This window comes from Miniopterus natalensis, chromosome X (assembly GCF_054644295.1).
Source record: "Miniopterus natalensis isolate mMinNat1 chromosome X, mMinNat1.hap1, whole genome shotgun sequence".
Taxonomy (NCBI): Eukaryota; Metazoa; Chordata; class Mammalia; order Chiroptera; family Miniopteridae; genus Miniopterus; species Miniopterus natalensis.
This window is the reverse complement of record NC_142103.1, coordinates 59195842-59223300: the sequence shown is the minus strand read 5'-3', so window position 1 is coordinate 59223300 and position 27459 is coordinate 59195842. Positions and strand designations below refer to the sequence as shown.

The window sequence follows — 27459 nt, the reverse complement described above, 5'->3', positions numbered from 1 at the left end:
CTGGGACGCCTGGCAGCGCCTAGCGGGCCGGGCGGCCGCGCCCGGGCTGCAAGCGAGGGAGCGCGGGAGGGGCGCGGGGACGGCACGAGAGCGCCCCGCGACTCCGGCCTGAGTGGGGCCCCAGGGCGGCCGGCCTGCCTCACCATGCAGCCCCCGAGGTAAAGCCTGGACGGCGCCGAGGAGCGCGGAGCGGCGGGCAGCCCGCTTGCTCGCCCAAGACGGCCGGCCTCGCGCCTGCCTGCTTTCTCCAGCCCGGACCCCCCTGAAATATGTTCAGGGGCGCTTGGATGTGGCCCGGGAAAGACGCCGCCGCGCTGACTATCTGCTGCTGCTGCTGCTGCTGGGCTCCCAGGCCGAGCGACAAACCTTGCGCTGACTCCGAGCGGGCGCAGCGATGGCGACTGTCCCTGGCGTCCCTGCTCTTCTTCACCGTGCTGCTCTCTGACCATCTGTGGCTGTGCGCGGGGGCCCGGCCCCGGGCCAGGGAACTAAGCAGCGCCATGCGGCCGCCCTGGGGGACCGACCGTGAGCGGCAGCCCGTGCCTCCTCGTGCGGTGCTGCCACTGCCACCGCCTGGCGATCCCAGCGCACCCCCTGGCACCTGCGGCCCCCGATACAGCAACCTGACCAAAGCCGTCCCCGCCGCCGGTCCCGGGCCGGACTGCGGCGGCGTCCCAGAGCCCACGGGGCTGGACGCAGCTTGCACCAAATTGCAATCTTTGCAGAGACTTTTCGAACCAACCACCCCAGCCCCCCCACTGCGGCCCCCTGACTCCCCTTCTCGTGCCCCGGCCGAGTTCCCCTCCGCCAAAAAAAACTTGCTCAAAGGCCACTTTCGGAACTTCACTCTCTCCTTTTGCAACACCTACACGGTCTGGGACTTGCTGCTGGGCATGGACCGCCCTGACAGCCTAGACTGCAGCCTGGACGCCCTGCTGGGGGACCTGCTGGCGGTGGTAGCCAGCCCGGGCTCCGGGGCCTGGGAGGTGTGTAGCAACTGTATCGAGGCGTACCAGAGGCTCGACCGACATGCTCAGGAAAAATATGACGAGTTCGACCTCGTGCTGCATAAATACTTACAGGCGGAAGAGTACTCAATCCGGTCTTGCACGAAAGGCTGTAAGGTAGGGACTGGCATCCGTGGCCATGCGTTGGGAGCGGTGGTGGTGGGCCTGGACAAAAAAAAGAGGTCTCCCCCTCTGCTCACCACACCTCCTCCCATCACCCCACCGCCACCATTCTCAGTTCTTCACTATGAATGCTGCTTTGGAACCCACTCAGGAGAAGGGGCCTCAGGGATTCAGGTCAGGTCACCACCTGGCCAACTTATATTAATTCCTGGTCTGGGCACGGTCTGACTGGGGCCTCCTGGCATCCCTCCCCGCCTGAGGAGGGAGGGTGTCTCCAGGCCCTCGCTGGCAAAGGGGTGGAAAGAGGGATCTGGCTCCCCCAGCTTCCATCTTCAGCCAGCGGTGCCCTTTTCCTTTCTTGGGCTGGAATTGGAAGTCTTGGGACTGGCTGGTGCAGGGGGAAGGCCAAAGGCTGAAGGAAGAATATTTGGCAACCTAGCCCTCACCCTTTGGTCCCTGCAAATGGGCTAGAGGAGGGGCACCCCTGCTGGTGGGGCACACCACACTGTTGACCTTATATGACCTGAGGTGGCCAGTCAGGTGGAGCCCAGGGATGCCGGTCATTTCCTTTCCAGCTCTTCTTCCCTGACAAAAGAAAGAGCTGGGAACAGAGCATAGTGACTTGTGGGAAGGCCACTGAAGATTGGTGCATTACCAAACTCCCAGTGCCTTTCTAGCACCCTGAGGTAGCAGTGGGAGACAGCTGGCTTTCTGGCTGCTGGGAACAGAAATCCAGAGGAGAGAAGAGGCCGCTGCAGAACTGGCCTGCCTATAACAGAGCTGAGTTGAGAAACTTCTTGACCCTCTCAGCAGGGTGGCTCTGCGTAGTAAGTGTATGGGGGCTGTAAACATTTGGGATGTGGTGCTACTGCCTTGTTGGCTCATCCTGGCCAGGTGGCTTGCTTTTGGGAGGAAAGAGAACAGCAAGGTCAAAGGGTCAAGTGACAAGGAGACAGGTTGGGATGGTGGCGGCCTCACCCACCCTCAAGCAGGGATGGGGGAACTGAGAGCTGGAGAGGGAGTTGATTGCCTCTTAGTCTAGCTTGTCTCCCACCAAGGCTTTGGGGAGGGGCAAGAAGTGCCTCTTTCCATCCAACATGACCCCTGTGGACTTCTGCAGGATTCCATGCTCTTGGTGGGCTCCTTAGGGGTTTGGGGAGGAAAGGGGTAGCTTCTTGCTCCTGACTTTACTTTCTCCTTCTCCTTTTTCTTGTTCTTGTAACCTAGCTGTCTTCCTCCCGCCTCCCTCATTCTCAGCTGACTCACTGCCTCACTCACACTACCAAATGAGATATTCCATTTCTTAAAGGTATACAGATACACACACACACACACACACACACAGCCATGCACTACCATTACCCCGGGCAAAGTCACATAGAGATACAGAGAGGTTGTCACACTAAACAGTGCTACAGAAGCAGACACCCTGTCACATACATACATCTCCCCAAAATCTTAAAGACACAAAGACAGAAGTCCTGTCACATGAAAAAGGACATATTTTGTCATATAGAGATAGAGACACACAGCCTCAGTGCAAGCCACAGTACACACACTCAATGGGAACAGACAGACATGGTCCAGTAGCAAAATCAATAAAGAATGTATGTCTTTTGTGGCCTTCAATTCAACCCTGTGGCCCCAACTTTCCTTTTCTTCAATCACCAGGATGAATGAGAGACCATGCCACAAGTTCCCCATGGGTTTTCCCCATGTTATAGTTGGCTTCAAGCTGTATCTGATCCCACACTAAATAATAATCTCTCATTTTGATTATTTTTACCAAGCAGTTTGGTGTAGGAGAAAGACCACTGATCTCCAGGATTTAGGCCTTATCAACCTCTACCCCTTGTTAACAGTGTAACCTTGGGCATGTCACTTCACTTCTCTAAGATTTTATTTGCTCAGTTGTAAAACAGGGGTAATAATCCTTGCTTTGCCCACATCCTGAGCATTTTGTGTGAGATTCAAGTAGGAAGAGGTAGCTGATAGCATTTTGAAATAATAATATAACACCCAACATTGATGTAATGGCTAGGGTTTTAACCTCTCTCCAATATATTATGAGATCACAACTGCCCAAGGAGACTGGTAATCCCAGCACCATTTTACAGATGAGGAAACTGAGGTGCAGGGGGGTCAAGCCATTTGCCCAAAGTTCATTCAGCTAATGAGCAGGAGTGCCAGGCCTCCAACCCACATGTTCTGGTGCTAATCCCATGTGTTTTCCAGTGTCTCCCATTAAGTTCCCAGTGGCTGGTGCCCTCCCTCCTCTCCTTTGTCTCCTTGTGTGTCGCTGTTGCTCTCCCTCTCTCACTCTCCCTCTCAAAGGAACTCTGCCTGCTCTCTTGCTGCCTGCTGTGCCAGGAGAAGGGCAGTGCCAGCTCCATAGCTTTCTTATCTTTCCCATCCCTCTCCAATGCTCTGTCCCTCAACTCAGGCCTAGACCTAAAGGGCTCTTGATTCCAGCTGTATTATGGGCACTAAGGGAAAAGACATCCCTGCTCTCTTTCCTGCAGCCCTTCTATCTTCATCCCATCACCCCACTTATAACCCAGGCCTTCTCTGTTGATCCCTGATCCCGCTCCCAGACTCCAAGCCTACCGGTTCAGCTCCTACCCCAAATGGAATCTCTTGGAGATGATAACCATCCTCAAACTTTTCCTGGGTGGAGAGCTCACAGCCCCAGGCCAGGATGAGAGGGCTTTCTTTTCTTCTGGAAACCAAGCCTGGACCTTCTTCAGGGCCAAATGACCCCCATCCCTGATTGTGTCTCAGTCAGATCTTTCCTGGGAAACCCCAAAAACTCTGTTCTTTCCCTTTGCAATGTCTGCCCCTGTTTTGGGTCACACAAGGCCCCAATAATCATACCTGTCTTCACTGTTGCCTGTGACACCTCCCAATTTAGTACCAGTTGTAACATTTGCTTAATGCACGAGTCGCTTCCTCTCCCAGGGCAGGGCAATGTTGACTTAGTCAGGCCATGCCTATCTCCACCCTGGTCTCTCCTAACCTTAGGGACCATCCTCCACCTCCTTAACCCCCCTGTGCACACCTCCAAAACACTTACCTCCTCCTCCCCTTGGTCCTCTTGGCCCTGCCTAAGGTTACTGGACAGCCACCTCACTCCCCACAGCTCTCCATCCTCCCAGCCCTGCCATGCCCCTGCCTGGCTCTAATTGCCTCTTCCCCTATCTTTGCACTTCCCTCCTCTAATTCAGGGCATTCCAATTGAGGGGAGTGGTGGAGATGGGAACAAATTTCTGGCCTCTTCTCTCATAACTCTGATCCAAGAGGGGCTAGAAGCCCAAGAGAAGGGCAGTTCTCAGCTCTCTTACCAACCATTGGGCCACAAAAGTAAAGGTTAGTGACAAGGAAGAATATGATAGTTCTGCTCTGTTCTAAACTGGCCCAAATCCACCTGGAAGACCATGTGTTTGGTTTTGGGTCTTACACTGAGCAGGTTAGGAGGAGGCTGAAACCCAAGTTCTCTTGGACAAAGTCGAAGGAGCTGTTTCACCTGGAGAAGAGGACACTCAGAAGGCTGTGGTCTCTGCTTTCAGACCTCTGAAGAGTTGTCATGATGCAAAAGAAGAGGCATATTCTGCTTAGTCCCAGGGGTACTTTATAGTTAGAAAGTCCTGGGTTCAGACACAACTCTTTCATTTATTATCTATGTGACCTTGAGCTGTGGACTTTTTTCTCAAACCCACACTTTTCTCATCTATGAAATGAACCTCAACCCTGTGAGGTCATTATTAATGAAAAGTATGCACAGTACCTAAGCCTGGCATGACAGAGTTACTCAGTTAAGTTTTTTTTCTTCAAAAGAGGGACAAGACTGCCTTAGGAGGAGGAGAGCTCCTGTTCCCAGGAAATGTCTGGCCTGATTCAGGCAGACCCCTAGAGGAAATGCTGTGGATATAACTCTAATTCCAGATTATGGTGAGAGATGGACCAGGTCTGTTTCAGCCCAAAGTTAAGGCCCATGAGCCTTAACTGCTCCCTGAACACCAACACTGAATGGGAAGGACTGGGGCAGGAAGCCTAACACTCACTCATGGTGGGGAGGGGGTGCCAGATCCAGTGCTTCACCTTCTGCCCGTACCCATTGATTCTTCTTCCACTCTGGCTGGCAGCTGTTTCTGCCTCGTTGCCTTCCTCTCTCCTCCCACCTACCACAGCTTTCCTGCTATAAGGGACTCCTGGGCTAATGCTGGTGCTGAGAACAGGGAGCTCAGGACGCTGGGCAAAGGGCACGATCCCCAAGTTGGCCAATGGTCCCTGTTGTTAAGCTCGCAGGCGGGAAGCAGGGCCCACAGTCAGCCTCTCCAACCCAGGGTTCTTGTGGGCAGAGAAGGTGCCCTGGTCCCTGTTTGGAAGTGGAGGAAAGGGGCTGCAGTCAAGAAACTGTCTTCTGGAAACTATGGCAAAGCCACCTCTGGGGGGGGGGGACCTCTAGATCCACAGAAGCCCACTCCTCAGGAATTTGAGCTTTGGGTTTCCTAGAAGAAGCCAGGGCAGAAAAGAGGCAATGTTTATAGCTCGGACAAGGATGCACCGGGTTAAATGTGGGACTGGGAAAGTGGCCTCATGCAACCCACACCTCTCTGGGCCCCCTGACCCCATCCTGACCCACCCCCACTATTACCCCTCATATTCCTCTTAAATTTTTGCCCACACTCAACACCCCTCATCCACATACCAGTGACCCTACAACCTTCCCAATCTTCTACTTGAAGATCACCCTAGACCCTTTCCAGACCACATTCCACACCTCACTCTCTAGTCCTTTCCCTTACACGTACACACTTCCGGCCCCCACTTCTCCCAATAGTTACCCCCACTCCTTCCCACCTTCCTTTCCCCCTGTCCCAGCCTTGCTCCTCTATTAACAGTTGACCCTTTCCCATTTCCTATCCCTCTCCAGTTCTCTCATCTCCCACCTCTTCTTCATACCCCTCCCAACCTTTGCCCAAACCCTTACCCCCAACCCTCCTGGCACTGCACCTCTTGCCCTTGACACCTCCATGCCTCCTCACCCTCACATCCCTCATACCCCACTCACACTTCACTCCCTTTTCCCCATCCCTCCTCTTGCCCCCTTTTCATCCTCTGGTCCCCTTTATCCCCCCCCCCTGCTCTTTTTTTCCTCTGTCCCTTGTCTCTTCCCCACTCAAGGCAGATATATGCATGCATGCATACACACACACTTAGACACATAAACTCACACAGACATGCAGTCTTCCTTATGGCTACTTCCCATCCTTCCCACAGGCTGGTTCCTGACTACTATAGTCACCATAGCAACAGGAACCTCCAAGAATGATACACTGGTATCTCCTGGGTAAAGGGAGTTAAATGTAGGTAGGGAGCCTGGCAGCCGCCCACCCAATCTCATGGTCTGGCTGGAAGTCTGCTGAGCACAGTGGAGGCAGGGGGTGAGGAAAGGGAAGACAGTGGGTGGGGCTGAGATTAAAGGAGGGTCAAGGAGAGCTGGGTTCCATTTTTGGCCAGGGCACATGCCCAGGTTGAGGGCTCAATTTCCAGCAGGGGGCATGCAGGAGGCAGCCGATCAGTAACTCTCATCATAGATGTTTCTATCTCTCTCTCTCTCCCCCTTCCTCTCTCTAAAATCAATAAAAATATATTAAAAAAATAAATAAAACAAAGTAAAGGAGGGTCAAGGGTCTCCAAACACATCACAAGCATGAGAAGGTGCATGGTAAACCATGTAAGGATCTAGACAAATATAGACTTTCAAAAGCACCATACTCTGATGCTGACCTGGGAGATGTCTGGGGAACTGGCATGTCATGTTCCTGTGGTTATGCAGACCATAGTGTGTGTAGGTGGCCAGGGATGCTGGACTAGACTTTTTTCCATGGGCATAAGAAGGGGCTCAGAAAAACCTGGATTTTTGACACCTTGAACCAGGCAAGTACTTAGAAGAGAGAGCAAGGGCACCAAGTGAGCTGCAGCTTTCCCTGGAAAAGGAAGGGGTTACTATGGAGTAATGGGCTGCCAGGGCCAAAGCTCCTGCTTGAATGGATTCTAGAGAAAGGAGCTGCAATCTAAATCACAAGTCCCTGGGCCAGAAGGCTGGAACCAAAGAAGAAAGGGAAGGGGGAAAGGAAACAGCAAGCTTTTGACACACAGAGTACCCAAGAGATGCCAAGGTCTTTGTATGTGTCCATGAACTCATTTTATTCTGACAGTCATCCTAGCAGACAGGTACTATCATTATCCCCATGTTGCAAGTGAGAAAACTGAGGGTTAGTGAGGAAACATGACCTACCCCAACCATGTAGCTAAAAGGTGGGAGGACTGGGATACACCCCCAGGTCTATGTGTTCCTTCCCCAGTGCACATACATATAAAAATGTTAATAATCTCCAACTGTCAGAGGTAGTTAATGCCCAGATGGCTGCGGAAAGACTGTAGCAAGAAGCTGGACTGACAGCAGGTGAAGTCCAGCAGACCTTTTGGTAGCTTGTAGGGGTCCCCTGGAGCATCTCAGACTGAGAATGGGGACTCACCAACATTTTCTTTGTTTAATACCCTAGTCTCATATCTTTGAGACTCAGTGCCAATCACTAGTATCCTCTTGGGATAGTGATGGAGGAAGTCATGAGGAAGGGGGATATTTACTCCCTCCTTTTTCTACAGGCTCTGCAAATGAGCTAGGAGGAGCTGGGCTCTTCCTGCCTGGAGAGAAGGTATCTATTATAGTCTCAGCCTCGATCTGCTAGAAGGATCAACTGGGGCAGGTGGACAGAAGGTCCTCTAGGCAGGCCTAGTGCAGGCCTGAGCCCCGTCTAACACCTGCTGAGTGGGAGAGCTGAAAGGGGAAAGAGTGACACCTTTTCATCCCAGAGCCTTCTTAGGCCTGGCCTGGGCTTTGGACATCTAGTTTCCATGCCAGGGTTTAGGTGAGTCCTGGCCTGGGATGGCTAGGCTTCTCTTGGGGGAGAAGGAAGTGCCAACTCATCAAGTTTTGCCTGGAGAGGGGCATGTGATAGTGGTAGGGATACCATCATTTCCTGTCTTTTTGTTTGGTTTTCAGTAGATAGTTTAGCTACTTGTGAAAGGTGAGCCTGTCTGCTTAGTGTTGAACTCAACTAAAACTTCCAAACATGTTAATCCTTCAGAATTTTTATAGACTTGGAATCTTTTACAAATACCTTTTTTTCCAGTTACAAAAAAAATGGTGTTTGAGAAATTTTGTAAAATAGAAGTATAACAGGAAAAAGGTCACAGAAACACTCTTAATGTTATAGTGTATTTCCTCCTGATATGTCTGTTTGTGGCACGTATGATAGATACATAAATATAGATATATAATCTTTTTAGTTTTTTAATATGGTAAAATATACATATAAAATTTACTGCTTTAACCATTTTTAGGTGAACAAATCCAGTGGCATTATGTACATTTGCACCGTTGTACAACCATCATCACCGTCCATTTCTAAAACATTTTTATTCTCCTAAACAGAAACTTTATACCCATTAAGCAATAACTCCCCTCCCTCCCTTCCCCCAGCTCTTGGTAACTTCTGTTCTACTTTCTGTTTCTATGAATTTGACCACTCTAAGTACATCATATAAGTAGAATCATACAGTATTTGTCCTTTTATGTCTGGCTCATTTCACTTAGCGTAATGTTTTCAAGGTGAATCCGTTTTATAGCATGGATCAATACATCATTCCTCTTTACGGTTGAATAATATTACATTGCCTTGTTTATCCATTCATTTCTATGGACACTTGGGTTGTTTCCACTTTGGGGAAATTAAGAATAAAGCTGCCATGAACATTCATGAACAAGTTTTTGTGTGGGCTTATGTTTTCATTTCCTTCCACCTATTGTCTATTGTGAATGATGTTATGAACATTGTTATACAAATATTTGTTTGAATCCCTGCTTTCAATTCTTTTGGATATATACCTAGATGTGGACTTGCTGGGTCATATAGTAATCTTATATTTAACTCTTTGAGGAACTGCCACAGAGTTTTCCACAGTGCCTACAGCATTATACATTCTTAACAGCAATGCAAGAAGGTTCCAATGTCTCCACATCCTCACCAACACTTGTTATTTTTCATTTTTTATAATAGCCATCCAATAGGTGTGACTATATATTTTTACATAGATGAAATCATGGTTTCTTACTCTGCTCTTTTTAACATTTTATTAAAAGTTATACTGAGTATATTTCCATGTAATTAAATGTTAGTAAACATCATTCTTTTTTTTTTAATCCTCAACCAAGGATGTTTTTATTGATTTTGGAGAGGAAAGGAAAGGGAGGGACCAAGGGAAGGAGGGAGGGAGGGAAGGAGGGAGGGAGGGAGGGAGGAAGGGAAGGAGAGAGAAAGAGAGAGAGAAACATCTATGCAAGAGAGAAACATGGATTGATTGCCTCTCGCACGCTCCCTGACCGGGGATCGAACCCACAACCTAGGTATGTGGCCTGACTTGGAATCGAATCTGCCATGTTTTGGTGTATGGATGATGCTCCAACCAACTGAGCCACCCATCTAGGGCCATAAACGTCCATTCTTTTTTCTTTTTTCTTTTTTAAATATATATTTATTGATTTCAGAGAGAGGAAAGAAGAGGGAGAGAGATAGAAACATCAATGATGAGAGAGTCATTGATTGAGCCCACAACCTGGGCATGTGTCTGGCAGGGCAACATCCATTCTTAATGAGTGTAGAATATTTCATCACATAAGTATAGTGCAATTTATATATAGTGCGATATAGTCCTCTGTTGTTAGATATTTACTGCCAACTTTTACTATTATAAATAATGCTGTGAAGAGTATTTTGTTCATAAAATCTTTTTCAGACTTGTTTCTTTTTAAAAAAATAAATACTATCTCAATTATTTTTTATTATTTCCCTACTTTGCTGAGTTTCTTAAATCACAAAATAATGCATATTCATTGTACCAAATCTAACGATACAGAGGCTAATAAAGAAAACATTAATCCTCCAGTCCCTCTCCTCGCAGTCCCACTGCCCTGAGGTCACTGATGTTAACAATTTGTGCAGCCCCTCTCTCAGAGCTACAGAAACATTTACACACAAAATGCCTTCTTCTTTCCTTTGTTTTGCATACAAATGGGAGCATAAACATTAATTCTGTAGGATGAACATTTGGGACTAGTCTTAGAAAATCAGAGTGTTAACCCTTTTAAGGCTTTTGACATGCAGATTTCTTTCCTAACAAATTTATTTCCAGAAGGATTATTCTAGTTTATACCATCACCAAAAATGTAGGACTAATTTACCACTGTTTTCAGTATTGAGTATCATATTTTTGAAGCTTTACTAATTTGGAGTTGAAAATGGTATAGCATTGGCTTTTAATTTGCATTCCTTGGGGTCAAACATTCGTTTTTCTTGTTAATAGTCCATTTCTATTGTCTGTTTTGTGAATTGCCTATTCATGCCTTGTGTTTTTCTTATTGATTTCTATGTACTTTTTTATATGTATTAATGGTTTTAACCTTTTCTGATCACATTTGTGGCAGGTCTTGTGGGTGGTTTTTTTTTCCCATTTGTTATTTGAATCTTAGAGATGAAAGGAGGGAATGGGGGGAAAAAGGAACTATCCCATCCACTTTTTATATACTTTATCTCACTTAATTCTTGCATCTGCCTTGTGATGTGCATATGTATTTATCTCCATTTGATATAGGAGAAGACAGGCTCAGAGAGGTTAAGTAACTAGCTCAAAGTCATTCAGCTAGTAAAACTTGGAGCTGGGATTTGAATCCAGGTCAAATCTAGGGATTTGATTGCTGGAAAGCAATGGTACTACCCAATCCGTGTCAGTGTAATTATACTATAGGTAAAGCCTTGTGGTAGTTGCTTTACAGACATCATTTACAGAAAGGTAAGGATAGGTGCTTTTATTATCTCCATTCTGCAGATATGGAAAGTGTAGATCAGGGAATTTAAGTAACTTGCTTGAGGTTTCATAAGTGGTAAGAGCGGACCCGAGATTTGCCTGCAGGACTATTTGAGTTTAAAAATGTTTAACCCTGTCTTTTTCCCATATATACTGCCACCCTAATGACCATTTTTTTGGATCCAAATTGAAGCCCAGAGAGGGAAAGTACTTTGTTCACAGTCACACAGCAAATCAGTAGCTGAGTCCCTGCCTCTTTATTGGTGATATGTCTAAGACCACATAGCTAGCGGCAGGCCCAGAATCTGAGCTCAGCTCTGGCTAACTCCCCATCTTAACTGGAGCAAAGGATTTGCAATGAAGAACATTTATGGGACAAGCTGGGGAGAAGGAACAATTAGGTAGAGTGTGCAGCTGCCCTGAGACCTTTCTGAACAAATGGACTCTGGCATTGGAGTTCTAGGGCAAGGAAGTTCCAGAAGCCCCTAAATGATAGGACCTGGGAGAGGAGAACTCATGTACAAAGGCAAGAAAACCTTTCCACAAGGAGACAGCTGCTCTCCCTTCACCAGTTGCCAAAGATGATAGCAGGAATAGTGAGCTCAGGGCTCTTAGTAGGAAGCTGGTGGGTTTTGAAGAAACAAAGCAGCAGTTGCCTCTTTTCAACATCTCTGTCTCCCAGGAGAGAGACCAAGAGAGAGAGAGAGAGAGAGAGAGAGAGAGTGTTAGTTTAGAGGAAGAAGGGAAGGGAGTGCTTTGATGGGGGAAATGGTCATTTGTATTCTCTAGTACCCAAATGTTTTCCCCCAACACACACACCCTTACAAAGAAACCCTTACTCATACAGGGAATGGGATGCATATACTGATTTTATAAAAGTACCCTCCCATCCAGTCCTAGACATTTCTCCCTAACTTGACCTGAAATTCCATAAAAAAAGAGTTGAGTAACAAGCTAATTATTTCCATGGTGACAGTGAAATTGTAGGAACCATCCAAGGAGCAATATGGTGTATTAGAGCTTGGGCACTGAAGTCCAGGTAAACCTGGCTTCAAATTTCAGTTTGAAATCTGTCTTCTCCATAAATTAGTTGTTTACACCTTGAATATATTCTTTCATCTCTCTTGAAAACTCATTTTCTCCGTATTTAAAACTAAGAAATAGGATCATTTACAAAGCTTAAATGACATACAACATGCTAATCTCTTAAGATCACAGTGTCTGAAATCAAAGTGCTCGAGACATGGTAGCCACCATTATTATTATTATTGGATGTGTGGCCTTGGGCAAGTTTATTTATACTCTCTTGTCCTTCCTGTCTTCTCACCTGTAAATATATTTCCACTTCATGGGGTGGTTGTGAGGATTCAATGAGTCAATGTCAGTTGTTTAGAACAAAGTCTAGCATATAGTAAGCACTTAATAAACGGTACGTATTATTCTCACCTTAATTAGATCTGTTAATCCAAATAATTGCTTAATACCCAATTGAGATTGACAACACTGGGATGGACTACTTAGGAAAAAGGAAAGGTAATTTGGGAGCAGGGGGGTGAAATGTCTGTTGTGGGGGTTGAAGGTCAGGAGCCAGACGGCAACTGGAGATATTCTAGTGAGTGAGGGCACAAATACATGCTTAGATGGGCCAATGCCTTGATTTACCTAACCTCCGGACACAGGCACAGCTGACAGGTCCTGTTATCAAGTCTCTGTTCTCCCCAGCCTCTCATCTGTCTAGCAAGGCATTGCGTTTGGGGAAGGAGGTAAGGCAGGGACAGGAAGATGGTTTCATGATGATCCCTGCAGAAGACTGGAGATTGCTTCTGGGAACTTGGCTCAGCGCTAGCAATGAGTGGCAGACAGGCGTGCCTGGGAGGGTCAGTGGGATTTTATGCCAAGCATATCTGTATGCAACTCAAAGGAAGCAATGGTTGTCACTGTCACATGGGCACCATTCCTGTGGTAGCCTACACAGCCATTGAGCACAAAAGCCCCCAAAGCTCCCATCTGCTCATATTACTTCCTCTCTTTGACTGTGGGACCACTCATTCATTCTCTTGGTATATTAAGCTTACCTAGCCCAAGCCTTTGGCCCAGACAGTGGTGATGGAGTAGTGATCTAGCAGTGGGCAGTGCAGGGCCTGGGGCTTTGGGGCTTTGGAGCTGAGTCTGGTGAAGTTGGTCAGGCCAAGTATTACAGATTTTGTTTTATTGTTTTTGAGGTTCATGGCTATAAATCAGTTTATATTTTTATTTTATCAGAGTAATATATTTCATAATTTTAAAAGGTTTATAAGCTCCATTATATACTCACTCTTCAGAGTGAACACTTGAAACTCTCTTAGCTTTTTCTTTTGATATTTATCTCCACATTTTTGTTTGTTTGTTTGTTTTTTATTCTTGGTTTCAGATACTTGCTTTTCATTATCTTGAATACTACACGCTATTCCCTTCTGGCCTGTAGAGTTTCTGATGAAAAATCAGCTGACAGCCTTATGGGAGCACCTTTGTAGGTAACAGATTGCTTTTCTCTTGCTGTCTTTAAGATTCTCTCTTTGTCTTGAATTTTTGACATTTTAATTATGATGTGTCTGGGCATGGGCCTCTTCGGGTTCTTCTTGCTTGGGACTCTCTGTGCCTCCTGGGCTTGTGTGACCTTTTCCTTGACCAGGTTAGGGAAGTTTTGTGCCATTATCTCTTCAAACAGGTTCTCTAACCTTTGCTTACTTTCTACTTCTTCTGGCACTCTTATGATGCGAATATTATTATGTTCATGTTGTCCCACAGCTCCCTTAGACCCTCCTCCTGTTTTTTTAAATTGTTTTTTCTTTTTGGTTCTCTGATTGAGTGATTTTTTTCTGCCCTGTCTTCTAATTCACTGACCCTATCCTCACCTTCCCCTAACCTGCTGTTTATTCCTTCCAATTTTTTATTTTTATTTCTACTATGTCATTCTTAATTTCCTTCATATTTTCCATTTCACTTCTCATGCTGTTCAGCATTCTTATGGTCAGTATTCTGAACTCTATATCTGATAGATTGCTTATCTCCATTTTTTTTAGCTCTTCTTCTGGAGAATTATTTTGTACTTTCATTTGGGGCTTGTTTTTTGTCTCCTGGTTTTGGCTGTCTGTTTGGCTTTGTTTCTATATATTAAGTAGATCTGCTAAGACTCCCAGTCTTTTGGATGGTCTCTGGTGCAGGTCAATGTCAGACGCTGTTTGTGGCTGGCCTTTAGTACTGTGTTTGAAGCTTTTTGCACTCCACAGCTTGTGGCTCCCTCTGCTGGGGCTGGGTGCGTTAAAAACTCCACATTTTTAATGATACACCAGTACTGCTATTTCTTGACTTTTCTGTTTAAAATATCTGTGTGTGTATGTGTGGGTGTGTATATCTATCCTATATATGCCATTGTTAGCATATATATATGACATATAGGGTGTCCCAAAAAATGTATACATACTTTAACAGCTGATAACTCACTTAATTTTCACTCCTTTTCAGGTTTAACTGATTTGAAAAAAATTGGTGAAGCCAGACTAAGCCTTGAACAAAGAAAATTTATCCTGAAGTGCTACTAGACTTTTTTTTTTTTTACAGGGATACATAAAAGATAAAGTTTACAGTATAAAACTGGCAACAGGCTATGACTTGAGGGTGCACAAATACCAAGGGAAATTATTCTTGATGTTTGCAATTTCATTGCTTCATGTTATCAGCAGTGCCTGGACCAGAATGGTCATCAGTTTGAAAATAGATATTGACAAAAACAAGTATTCATTTATGTAATTCTTATAAATTTTGAAAATGAACAGTGTGTTAATAAACACTGACTTTATAATCATTCAGAGTGTATAGACGTTTTTGGAGGAAACACCCTGTATATCCTTGTAGTTTGTACCATTTTTAAATAATAAACTTAGATCTCAGTGCTTATAATTAAAACAAAAGCCCTCTGCTCCAACCCTGAGCTTCACTCTGCAGAGTTAAATACTTGCAAATCTCTTAGCTGTTTTTTCTGATATTTACCTCCACACCTTGAAATGGCATGTTAATACTACTATTTGTTATTTTTTTCTGTTTTAAATATCTGTTAACTTTTTATTTTATTAAAAGGATTTAGCTGTCTTACTACAAGCAGCATCATAGATGCAAATATACTTCCTCTTCCCTCAGACATCCAATATGGGTGTATCACAATTTCTGGTTGTAACAGTAGTCCATGTTTACATTATTAAGATTATAAATATTTTTCACAGCTGAGTGATGTAGAATACTGTGATTACATTTTCTTCCTTGGTCAACTTGTTTTCCTAGAGTTAATAATTGCCTCTTTTTTTTCCGGTTTTCTGTGATGTTTTGCTAGTGCATCCCCAGTGTCTCCATCAGAGCTATAAAAATCCATCCAAACACGTTAAACAACCCATTACTTCTACCATTTTCTGGGAGATCTTCGCCTTGCTCCAATGTTGGCTAAATGCTGGAAGCTTGGTTTTTAAGTACTTGGATTTCAAGTACTTAGCAAGCACCTCTTCTTTATACCCAGCTCCTGGGAAACCCTGAGGGCAGTATACAGATAAATAGGTACAATCCTTGTCTTCAGGGACCCTAGGTCTCAAGGTTGTTTAATTGATACAGGTATCTCACCCGAAAGCTTTGTCTCCTTGCAGGGACTTTAATATAAACTGTCTTTGATCCCACATTCCAGGGAGACCTTCCCCTCTCCATCTCCAATGAATACCAGAAGAATATAATACTGTCTATAGGAAGGCTCACGATTCTATTTGACTTTGTGTTGATAAACTCTGTCTTGGGATTATGTCCAGTTGCAAAGGATACAGGAAAATAGGAACTAGTCTGGCTATGGGCAACCAGGATAGAAGAGAAAACTGGAAACCACATCCCATGAAATAGTTGAAAAAACTGGGAGTCTTTGGCTTCTTGGAAGAGTAGTCTACACATAGCTATCTCCATTTTTCTTCCCTCATGCTCCTTTTAAATTGGCTACAGTCTGGTTTCCACCCCCACTGCTCCACTAAAACTGATCTCACCATGGTGAGACTACCAACATGATCCTGTCTAAGCCCTTATCTGCTGACCATTCTTTGAAACTCTCTCCTTCCCTAATTTATAGAATATCACTCTCTTCTGTTTCTCCTCCAATCTCTTAAACCACTCCTCCATCTTCATCAGATTCCCTTTCTCCATCTGCCCCTTAAATGTTGGTGTTTTCCAGGAATCCACTGTTGATCCTATTTCTCTCTGTGCTCACTCTCCATAGGCAATATCATCACTTCCTTGGTCTCCACTATTGCTTTATCAGTCAGGAGGAGCTAGTTTATGCTCTGGTAAAAAACAACTCCCAAATATCAGAAACACAACAGTTATTCCTTGCTTACCATACGTGTCCAAAACAGGTCATCAGGAATCATGTACGCGTGATAGTTTCCAAGAGACCCATGCCAGTAAAGGATTCATTTCAATACTGCTTCCACAGTCAGCAGCAGGGGGGAAAGAATGTGGTAATTCATATATCAGCTCTTAAAGCTTCTCCCAAGAGTGATCCATGTCACTTCAACTAACATTTCATTGTCCATGCTTAACTTCAAAAAGTGTGGGAAAGTACAGTCCTACTATGTTTGTAATGATTAACTCCTTAACTCTTTTTTTTTATTATTAAATATAACTTTATTGATTTCAGAGAGAGGAAGGGAGAGGGAGAGAGAGATAGAAACATCAATAATGAGAGAGAGTCATTGATCGGCTGCCTCCTGCACGCCTCCAACTTGGGATCGAGCCCACAATCCAAGCATGTGCCCTGACAAGGAATAGAGCCGCGATCTCCTGGATCCTAGGTCGATGCTCAACCGATGAGCCACGCCTGGCCAGGCAACCCCTTAACTCTCGATGATTCCCAAGCCTTGATGTTTAGCTCAAACCCTCCTTCTGAGCTCATACCAGTATGTCCAACTGCCTCCTTGACATTTCTACCTAGCTGACCTACATAAGCTTCAAAGTCAACATGACCAATACTGAATTCATCTTCATCACCCCCAAATCTACTCTTCCTCCTGGCTTCCTTTCCTTAATGAATGAAACTACTATTTATCTTGTCACTCAAGCCAAAAACCTGGTAGTCATCCTGGACCCTTCTTTCTCACTCATTCCCCACATCTAGAAGTTATCTTAATGATTCTACCTCATTGACATCTCTTCTCATATCCACCCCCTTCTCTTGATTTCTTAATTTTGCTGCTACTGGCTTCATTGAGGTCCCCATTACCTTTCCCTCAGATTGTTGCAATAGTCTCCTAACTGGTGTCTCCACCAGTCTTGATGCCTACAGTCTGCACATAGTCTGTAAAGTTATTCACAAGAAGTAGTAAACAATCTTGAAAAAGCAATTATTTAAAACTTGTTAAAGGCTCCCCCTTGCCTGTAGGGGAGAAGCCCAGCTCTTCCTCAGCATCTGGAGCATATCATAATATGGGCATGGCCTTCCTCTACTTATTACTGTGACTTATAGTGATTGATTCACATGATTGTCTCTCCTGCTTCTTGAAGATGGCAACCTTGTCTTACTCATCTCTATGATCTGTAGCTCCCCAGCACAGTGCTGGGTAATCAGAGGATGTTCAGAAAGTGATCATTGCATGGAAAAATGGATGGGAAGACCTGATTCAGAGAAGCTGACAAATACCTGCTGGGCTGGCATGGGGGACAGGAAGCTGACTATTCTCTGTATGGTCCCAGAAAAGCTAGTAGGAGCCATGAGTAAAGCCACATAGGCATTATCTCAGCTCAGAAGGAGGAAGAACTTCTTTAACTGCTAGAGTTGTCTGAAGGTATGGGCTGCCCTAGGAGGAAGTACACTCTGACAGGAGGTTCACAATAAGTAGCTGAATAGAGCTTGGCGGTGATGTTTGAGTGGAAATTCCAAAAGCAGAGAGGAAAATGGAATGATGCCTCTCACAGTCCCTTCCATTCTGGAGTGGTCATGAACCTGCCTCCTCTGCTCACCTGATTGATATGGATCATCCAGGCTCCTTAAGAGCTGCCCCTGCAATTGGGACACTGCTTCTCCATAACCAGGCTGACCCTGGCCATGCCAGGCCCACCTAGCCACTGGCCTTTGAGCAGATGGCCTAAGGTACTTGGAAGCATCAGGGCCCTCTGGAACTGCACTTGTTCTACGTTTTCACCCATCTCTCAAGCCATCTCCCCCACCTTTCCTCCAAGCCAGGCCAGGCCACTTTGACTCGTGACTGCTCATTCTCAGAAGCAGAAAAGCTGTTGCTTATTTTTATAGCCACTTAAGTAAAGCCATGCCATGCACCTGGATTTGCCCTATAATGCCTCTAATCCCAGTGTGACTCTGTCAGTCCCAGTGAACTGCTGTCACCAGAATTATGTCCATGATCTCTGTCCCCTGTGTTGGAGAGACTGACATTGATTTTACCCTGTTCTGATCCAGAATCAGGAATAGGTGCACAATTCTAGCTGTGCTGGTGGATGCACTGCAGAGAGGTATCAGATTAGTCATCAGAGTGCCTGCCTTTTAACCCTGGCTTTTCTGGGCCTCAGTTTCCCCCTAGGCAAAATCTGAGAGTGGAGTGGTTACTTCTGTGCTGTGGACAGTGGGTTTCATTCCCAAGTCCAGCCCAGATTGCCGCTCTTCTTCCACAGGCTCTGCAGCTGCAGCTCTTGGCCAACGGTCCCAGCGGTACATTAAGAAAACCAGTAGCAGTGAAGTTCTGTAGGGAGGATTTGAATGGGGAAACAGGCCCTAAGGAAGAGAGCCTGTTGGAATCCAAGAAGGAAACTGCTGACTTCCTGGTTGGCAAGAAATAAAGCTCTCCTCTCTAGAGGGTTTTCCAGCCTCCAAACCAAGGAATCCAGGATGGCTTCCTCTTTCTAAATCTTCTGACCCTGAATCTTGGCTTTGGGCTTTGTGTGTATGCTCATGCACCGTGTGCATTCACACAGCACCCTGGGGGCCAGAAGTCAGGCATTTCTTTCCAGAGGAGCTTTGGGATGAGAATGCCCTAGCCAGGGTTTCAAGACAGGGAACAGGAAGGTGATGCTCTCCAGGTCCTCCCACTTCTCTCTAAACTGGCAGCTGCAGAGCTCAGGAGGGGTGGGGATCTCCTTCATCTTGCATGCTCTCATTTCAAGAGTAGCTGTCACCAGAATTATGTCCATGATCTCTGTCCCCTGTGTTGGAGAGACTGACATTGATTTTACCCTGTTCTGATCCAGAATCAGGAATAGGTGCACAGTTCTAGCTGTGCTGGTGGATGTACTGCAGAGAGGTATCAGATTAGTCATCAGAGTACCTGCCTTTTAACCCTGGTTTTTCTGGGCCTCAGTTTCCAGCTGGGAGGAGGGATGGGACAGCCTTTCCACCTTCTTTTTTGGGTTAATTGGTGTTCCCTCTAGTTACTCCCTGCTTCCTTCCCCTCCCAGTTCCCATAGCAACTTGGCAGCAGCCAGAACCTGATTGAGCCCAGCAGTGGCCTCACTGAAGTGGGAAAGGGGGGTTCTATAGGAAAAGGACGGCACTGCCAGGCCAAGGCTTCCTACCCTACCCATCCTCTGCTGCTACTTCGAGGGCCCAGGATGGGTAAGCTCAGAGGACAGGGCATGATGAAGCTTTTTCTGCCACATCTGGAGTTTGAAGAGCCTGAAAGCCCAGAGAAGGCGTGGTCCTTAGCTCTTCCCCCTACCCATGCCCTTGTGTTCTGCCCCGAGTTTGGACTTTAAAGTCACCGGTAGGATTGCCCAGTAGGAAGAACCCTGGAAGTGGAGTAGAGGAACCAGGTTTCAGTTTTCTCCCTCTGCTACTATTTTATGTGTCTGTAGACAAGTCCTCCCCCCTTTCCTAGGCCTCAGTTTCCTTTTCTATAAAATGATGTACTAAGGCTACGCTGATAGTTACATGCATATTAAAATTTCCTGAGGTGTTTTGAGAAACTACAGATGTGTGGGCCCCACCCACAAGGATTCTGACTTAGTTGGTCTGGAGTGTAATGTGGGCCGAACAAGAGCATTTTAAAAAGACTCTCTGAGTGATTCTAATATGCAGCCAGAGTTGAAAAACTAGAGCAAAAGATCTCCAACCCTCTGGCCCTGAGTCTTGGCTCAGTGGGTCTCTCAACTGACTATTATCTGGTTCTAAGAAATTTCCTTTTCTCTGCATGCCTCAGCTCCAGCAAGCACCTCAGGTCTCCTAACCTGGCTCTTCCCTGTCATTGTGGATGAGTGCCCAGCTCCCCTGTGCCTGTGCAAACAAGCCAGTCCCCTCTGGCTTAGTCCTAACACTGATGAGACAAGGCAAGCTACTTAGACCTGTCTAGGGAAGAAGGCTGCAGAGACTAAGGCAGGCTTGCTGCCCAGGTGGTAGCATTGAGAGCCAGACTTTTCACCTGAGAAGAATCCCAGGCCACCCCTGAAGCAGGTGGGCCAGCAATGGTCTCAGCTGGCTCTGTGTGGGACCAAGGAATTGAATTACCTCTCAGCCCCTTGTTGCTCTTCTTTCTCCATTCCCCTCATTAGCTCCTTGCCAGTTCCTGCCTCACCACCCACAAGCCTGGTGTCCTCCTCAGGCAATCTGCTGGCCCACTTGTTGTCATGGTGACTCTGGCTGAGAGTGTGGGGCTTGAGGGAGGGTCATCTAATTAAGGAGAAAGGTCTCACTCTCAAGGTCAAGCCACCCCTCTCCTCCTGCCTTCCTCTCACCCTCCTGGACTTCTTTCCTCTTTCCCTGAGCAATGAGAGGAATGCCCAGCCACCACAGCCTCTCATTAGGCTAACTGCAGTTGCCTGAGAGGAGAGCTGGAACCCCAATGGAGACTCCTCACCTAGGAACAGAAATGTTGAACTGGAAGAGCTGAGGGAGAATCCCTTAGGGGTCTCTGAAACCCACTGGTGAAAGAGGGGGTTATTCCACATAGTTTGGGGTGAGGCTTGAGGTGGACTTTGAGTCTAGGCTGTAGAGATTGTGGCAGAGGCTATGGACACAGCTTCATCTTGGCTCTCTGGGGTCCGAAAGAGGGCAGGAGTCTCTGAGGCCCGGGGGCCTTTATCTCTAGGGGCTTCCTTTTCTTTCCTGCCTTATTTTTATTTCTTTCTCCTACCCTCCTGCTCTCATATCTCTCTTTTTTACCCCTGCTTTCTTGCACTCCTACCTTCCACACCCACCTTTCTTCCCCTGCTCACTCTTACTCTCATATTTCCTACTCTCCCTTTCTTGGCCCTCATCTTCACAGCCCCTCTCTTACCCCCACCCTTCTGCCCCCTGCTCTTTCTTACCTTTATCTTCTTTTACCCTCACCACACCTGTTTATTTCCCTTACACCTTCCGTCTCTTATTCCCCACCCTTTCTTCTTAACCCTGCTTTTTCCTACCCCCATTATCACCACCACTTCTTACCCTCCAACTCCCTACTCTTTCCTATTGTCTGTTTCTTATACATCTCCTCCCTTGTACCCCCTTACCTCACTGCCACTCTCTCTGACCCCTTGGCTCTGTCTCTGACCCTTCCAGCTCTCTCTTACCCTGCCTCTTACCTTCACTGTTCTTTCTGACTCTCTTCTCATTTCCTTCTCATTCTTTTGTAGATATCTTTTATTCCAATAATTTCACTTTTAGTTCATATAAATAAAATGTAACACAGGTATGCAAGAGATAAGTGTACAACGATATTCACTGAAGCATTGTTTAGAATAGTGAAATTCTGGCAATAACTTAAATGTCCATCCACAGGAGATTGGTACCATTTCCACTCCATTCATACAAAATCGTTCTCTGTTCTTTTAGCACACCTTGTATTCAGTCACCTCCATAGCTTTCTTGGAGCTGTTGCCTCTGCCTGAAATCCCCTTTTGTCTCATCTCTACCCAGCTGTCTAAAATCCTACTAAGTCCTTGCTCAGCTATTATCCCCTTGCTGAAATCTTTTTCTTCCTTTTTTTCTTTTTTTTTCTTTCTTTATTTTTTCTTTTTTAATACTTTTAATTTTTTTTTGAATTTTTAAAAATTTTTCCCCCTTGCTGAAATCTTTCCCTTTTCTATTTGCTTCCCTCCAATGGCCAGTTATTTAGCCTCTTTTATAGCATGGATCATATGCCAGAGATTCAAGTTAGATGTGTCTACCCATGAAACTAGATTTTCTCTGAGAGTAGGGACCTGTCCTTATTTACTTGTCCAGCTCATTCAATCAACAGACATTTTTTACATATATTGTGCTGAGTACACAATGGTCAATAAGACAAGCCCATGTCTGTTTTCATGCATCTCACATTTTTGTAAGATTGACAGAGAAAAACAAAACAAGGATACAGCCAAAGTCATACTTGTGGTGAACAGTTAAGAAAAAAAGAGAAGGATGATGGGGCGTCCTCTAACTAGACTGGTCAGGGAGACCCCCTCTGAGGAGGTGATATTTGAACTGAGGCCTGAAAGATAAGAAGGACCTAGCTATGCCAAAGCAAGGGGAAGAGCATTCCAGGTTAAGACAACAGTATGTGCCAAAGCCCTGAGTTGGGAAGAAGTGGGTAATGTTCAAGAAAAAGAAAGAAAACCTCTGCATGTGGAACATGATGAGCTTGAAGGGAGAGGTAGAAAATGAGACTGGAGAGACAGACGGGGACAAGTTATGCAGGGGTTTGAGGTCTGTGGCTTAAGGTTTGGATTTTATTCTAAATGCTTTGAAGAGTTTGAAGCAAGGGAATAACATGATGTGATGTCACATTTTGAGATTGCTCTTACTCCTGTGTGAACAGTGGATTGGACAGACCAAGAGTGGATGCAGGAAGGCCAGAAAGGAAACTGGTGACAAATGACAGTGGCCTGAATAAAGCTGTGAAAGTGGATGGACTTCGTGTGAGGATGCAGGGAAAGAGAGGAATGTAGCCTTACACCTAGGTCTCCAGCTTGGATACCCAGGTGGATGGTGGTAGCACTTACCTGAAATGGCCAAGACTTGGGGGTGAGAGCAAGATTTAGAGTAAAAATAAGTTGAGAACTTTATTTTAAGATTTAGAGCATGTTAAATTTCAGATGCCAGTGAGATATCAAAGTCCCAAGCAATGCTTTGTTCCTTATGTGGTTGATTTGCACCATATCCCACTACTACCCATCACTGATGGCTATGGAAAAGGCCAATGTGAAATTACATTGCCAGAGTCTATGTTCACAGTGGAGTTATTTGTATTTTAGAGTAAATGTTTGAAGTTGGTGTAAAAAGCTGACCATGTTTTTCAGAGTGTGGGTGAAAGGACTTTGGCAGCAGAATGATCTGGACCCTTGTCAAAATGCAGATCCCTGAGCCCACCTCAATCCTTTTGAAGGTGAATTGGATGGGCCAGCTGTATATTTAACAGGTGCTCTAGGGGATTCTGAGGCACACTGAAATCTGGGAACCATTGCTGTGATGAGCAACTATGAGAAGGTGCCTCTGAAGAGATGAAGACTGGGTGTGGGCAGTGCTCTAACCTCAAGTGTGAGTTACAGATGCTGACTTGGGTCTGGGGCAGGGCCTGGGCTTTTGTACTTCTCACAAGCTTCTACGTGGGTGATAGTATTGCTGCAGGCCTGGGTCCATACTTTCTGTAGCAAGGAGCTAGATTAGTGGTTGTCAATGGGAGATAATTTGACACCCCCCCAGGGGACATTTGACAATAGCTGGAGACATTTTTTTCTTGTTACAATTGGAGGGGGCTACAACTGGCAACTGGTAGGTAGAGGCAAAGGATGCTGCTCAATATCCTACAGTGCACTGAACAGGCCTTACTACAAAGAATTATCCAGGCTAAAATATCAGTAGTGTCACTGTTGAGAAAACCTAGGCTTGATGATAATAAAAGAGTATAGAGCAGGGAACCTTTCTTAGCTAGGACCCAGCACCTGATAAGAGTGGGCTAGATAAGGGACAGAAAATATACCCATGAAATGAAACGGCAAAGCAGAGTTTCCAAATGAAGTATGGTGTCTGCCCCCCACCAGGGTTGAGCATGGATTAAGTAAAGCTTGAAGGTACATGTGGTATCTGGTAAAGCAGATTCCTGTTTTTATTCAAAATAACCCCTCACATTTATATTGCACTTTAGAGTTTACCAGACATTTTCATATGTCATATTATTTGATCCACACAACAACTTAATGAGGTAAAGCAAGGATTATTCTCTCTTTCTTGAATTTAGAAAGTTACCATCATCAGCCAAATGAATGTTTGCTGAATTGAATAGAACTGAAATTGACCCTGTTATAGGTGACCTCAGACAAGTCAGGACACTTCTTTGGGCCAACTGTAAAATGGTAGGGTTGGATGGGATGATTGGTAAGGCCCTTTCCAGTTCAGACATAGGAGTAATTTTGTGACTCTACCAATGAACAAATTCTAAGTCTTAGATGATTGCAGACTCAGGAACTCAGGAGTCCTGGCTATGAGTCCTACCTTAGGGTAGGATGTACCGGTCTTGACCCAAACCCTTCTTCTCTTGGATCCTGTAGTTGGGTTGGTGAGCACATACCCCATCCCATAGAGTACAAGTACACCCTCCTCATCCTTTTTTTCTGAGGTGGGAAGGGGCTGATGCCTGGGCTGATGCTCTGTCCTTTCCCCACAGGCTGTCTACAAGGCCTGGCTGTGCTCAGAATACTTCAGCGTGACCCAACAAGAATGCCAGCGCTGGGTGCCCTGCAAGCAGTACTGCCTGGAGGTGCAGACCCGGTGTCCCTTTATACTCCCCGACAATGAGGAAATGGTGTACGGAGGGCTCCCTGGCTTTATCTGTACAGGTAAAGGCAGGGCACTGGGGAGGAGGGAGGAGGCCGGGGCCCAGGGCAGGCACCAGGCCTGGGATGTGGTAGCAGGGAGGACAATAGGGAAGTCAGGTTAGAAGAAGTTTAGTAGCTGGAGGAGCAGGCAGGCAATGAGGTCCCCAGATTGGGATAAGGGCAAGTGGAATAGGGGCAGAGAGCAGAGTGGCCCTCTCGCTGTCCAAGACATGCCTGTCCAGGGAGTCATCCCAGAGAAAGCATCTGGAGCCCCTGAGAGAGAACAGTCCAGAAAAAGAAGGTGGCAAGGGGCAGGGGGAAAGGAGTCTTGGGCACGGCTACCCAAGCAGTCAGTCTCAGCTTTGAAAAGCTCATCTTTAGGAAAGGCCTAGGCCTCAGCCCCCTGAGCACCCCACCACACCTTCCTTATCCATTGGCAGGGTTGCTGGATACTTCGCCAAAGCGGCCGGAAAGCAAGTGCTGTGACGTGCAGTGGGTCTCCTGTGAGTCGGAGAAGAAGAAGTTCAAGGAGTCTGAGTCCCCCAAAACCCACCACCAGCAATTCCACCATTCCTATTTCCACCACTACCACCAACAGTTCCGCCACTACCACCCCCGCCATGACCTCCCAGGCCGTATCAGCCACAAGCCCTCCCTGCTGCCGGTCTCTGGGGGCTCCCGCCTCAGCCCCAGCAGGATCCGGCTCTATGTCCTTGTTCTCATGCTCCTCCATACCATGGTGTCCATCTCCAGCAACCAGAGTGGTGGGGGACTGGGGCTGGAGGCACTGCCTGCCCTAGATGAGGGCTTAACTCGGGAAGAGTGACAGCAGGGAAGGAAGACAGACCTCCACCACGCAATGACATCAGTTCCAGCTCCCCCAGGGGCAGGGGAAAGGGGGCTCCTCACATGGGAGATACAGAACCAAGTGGGGGGTGGGGGGAATGAGGGACTACACATGGTCCCCAACCTATTCCCACCCAAGAAGCAGCTCTAACAGAACAGCCAGAAGGTCCCATGGAGCTGCAAAACTCATTCAAGAGAAAAAGGCAGGAGCAGCAGGTGCCCCCTCCTAAGCCCCACCTATGGGGCTTAGCAAACAAAAAAGGGGAAGAGTGGGGGCTAGCATTGCCCACTCTTGCCAAGAGCCCTGACTCTAAAGAAGGAGGCTGGTTGCCCAGCCTTGGCCCTGCAGGGAATGTTGGGGGGCCCAGAGGGGAGAAGTTCTTTCCCCTTCCGCATTCCTTTTGTTGCCAAGATCCTTAATTCCCTTCTGCCCATACCCCTATAGGCAATGGCAGACGGTGCAGTGGCCCTTCTCCAGCGCACCTTGGCCTGCATGTGCCCACCACAGGGAAGTGCCAGGCTGGGAGGTGAGGTGTGCATAGTCACAGCTGGGTCAAGATCCCAGTGAAACTGTGCCCTACTACCCTATGCAGTGAGGGAATGGGGTGCAGAATGAGTGGTGAGAGAGTGGAGATAGAGAAGAGTTGTAGTCAGAGGGCGTAGCAAGATGGCTAAATGGGTTATTGCTACCAGACTTTGGGGAGGTGTATGATCAGTGTTGAGGTAAGCTCAAGGACAGTGCCCCAAATCAAAAAAGGTTGTATAAGGAGTTTTCTGGGAAAGAGTACAGGAACTGGGTTGCTGGACCTCAAAACAGAAGGCTGAGGGCACATGATCCGACTGCCATTCTCTGAAGGGCCATATCTTACAGAAGGTGCACATACTCCCAAGGGCCGCTCTTGCCCTAGAGATCTTGGCCTTGGGGTCAAAACTCTTTCCATTTCTGATCTCCATGGGGAGGAGGGACTTAAGCCCAAATGGGTCAGGTCTGGCCTGGGTCCCCATACTCCCCCATTTTGTTGTAACCCAGGCCTCCATGAAGGAGAACCTGGTGGCATTGCCCCAGGGCTTTCCAGAGATGAGCCCCCCTCATCCCCACCTTGTCCCCATCCCCAGCCTACCAAAGAGTATTCATCCCTTCCCATCCGTGACCTCATGGATTACTCTTCCAATAGTGCAACAGACTCTTCCTCACCCTGAGGCGGGTCCCTTGCCCCTTGCTGGAGAACATCCAGAAACTGGCAAAAAGGACCCACTGAATAAAGAGAATGTGCTGTCATCTGTTGACTGACAAACTTGAACTATTTAGCCAGGTTAGAGGGTTTAGTGAGAGAAGAGGCACTGAGAGTCCTTTGGGGGCCATGAGCCTTGTGCTTATCTCTTGGGAGTGGGAGGTCACATTGCCTGGGACATCTCAAAGCCAATAAGGAGCCAGAACTGTTCTGGGACAGGCCAAGGGGCTTTGGTGCCAGAAGAGCCTGTGTCCTAGGATGTGATGTTAGTGAGTTAAGGGGAGGAATAGGCCTGGAGCCACATTAGGTAAAACCAAGAAGGGGATCAGGAGGGGACAGCTGAAATTGGTTGGCTGGGGGATAAATGGGAGACTTCTATTGTAGAGAGGGAATCGTTTAAGGGCCTCAGCTGTGTCCCAAATAGGCTTCAGAAGACTGGGGAGTCTTTCCCTACCAGTTTTCTCCTTTCTCTCAGTGTGCCCCCTTCCCCCATCCATGTGCCCTGACCACAAACTCCCCTGTTTGGCCCTCAGCACTTTGGG

The 27459-nt window shown here is 46.6% G+C and overlaps 1 protein-coding gene across 1 annotated transcript; it reads left to right on the top strand.

Annotated features, from left to right (window-relative positions):
- The first annotated feature begins 184 nt into the window (after positions 1 to 184).
- On the top strand, positions 185 to 25726 carry NALF2 (NALCN channel auxiliary factor 2). Its single transcript, XM_087829278.1, has 3 exons — positions 185 to 1124; positions 24689 to 24860; positions 25280 to 25726. Exons 1-3 carry the CDS (start codon positions 270 to 272, stop codon positions 25663 to 25665), a joined length of 1413 nt encoding a protein of 470 aa, XP_087685404.1. The 5' UTR covers positions 185 to 269; the 3' UTR covers positions 25666 to 25726.
- Positions 25727 to 27459: the final 1733 nt, after the last annotated feature.

Bases quoted from the DNA above. Each gene is read 5' to 3' on its own strand.
- NALF2 (XM_087829278.1), top strand. From the start codon at position 270: ATGTTCAGGGGCGCTTGGATGTGGCCCGGGAAAGACGCCGCCGCGCTG. The intron at 1,125-24,688 runs GTAGGGACTGGC...CTTTCCCCACAG, and splicing joins CTTGCACGAAAGGCTGTAAG to GCTGTCTACAAGGCCTGGCT. The intron at 24,861-25,279 runs GTAAAGGCAGGG...ATCCATTGGCAG, and splicing joins CCCTGGCTTTATCTGTACAG to GGTTGCTGGATACTTCGCCA.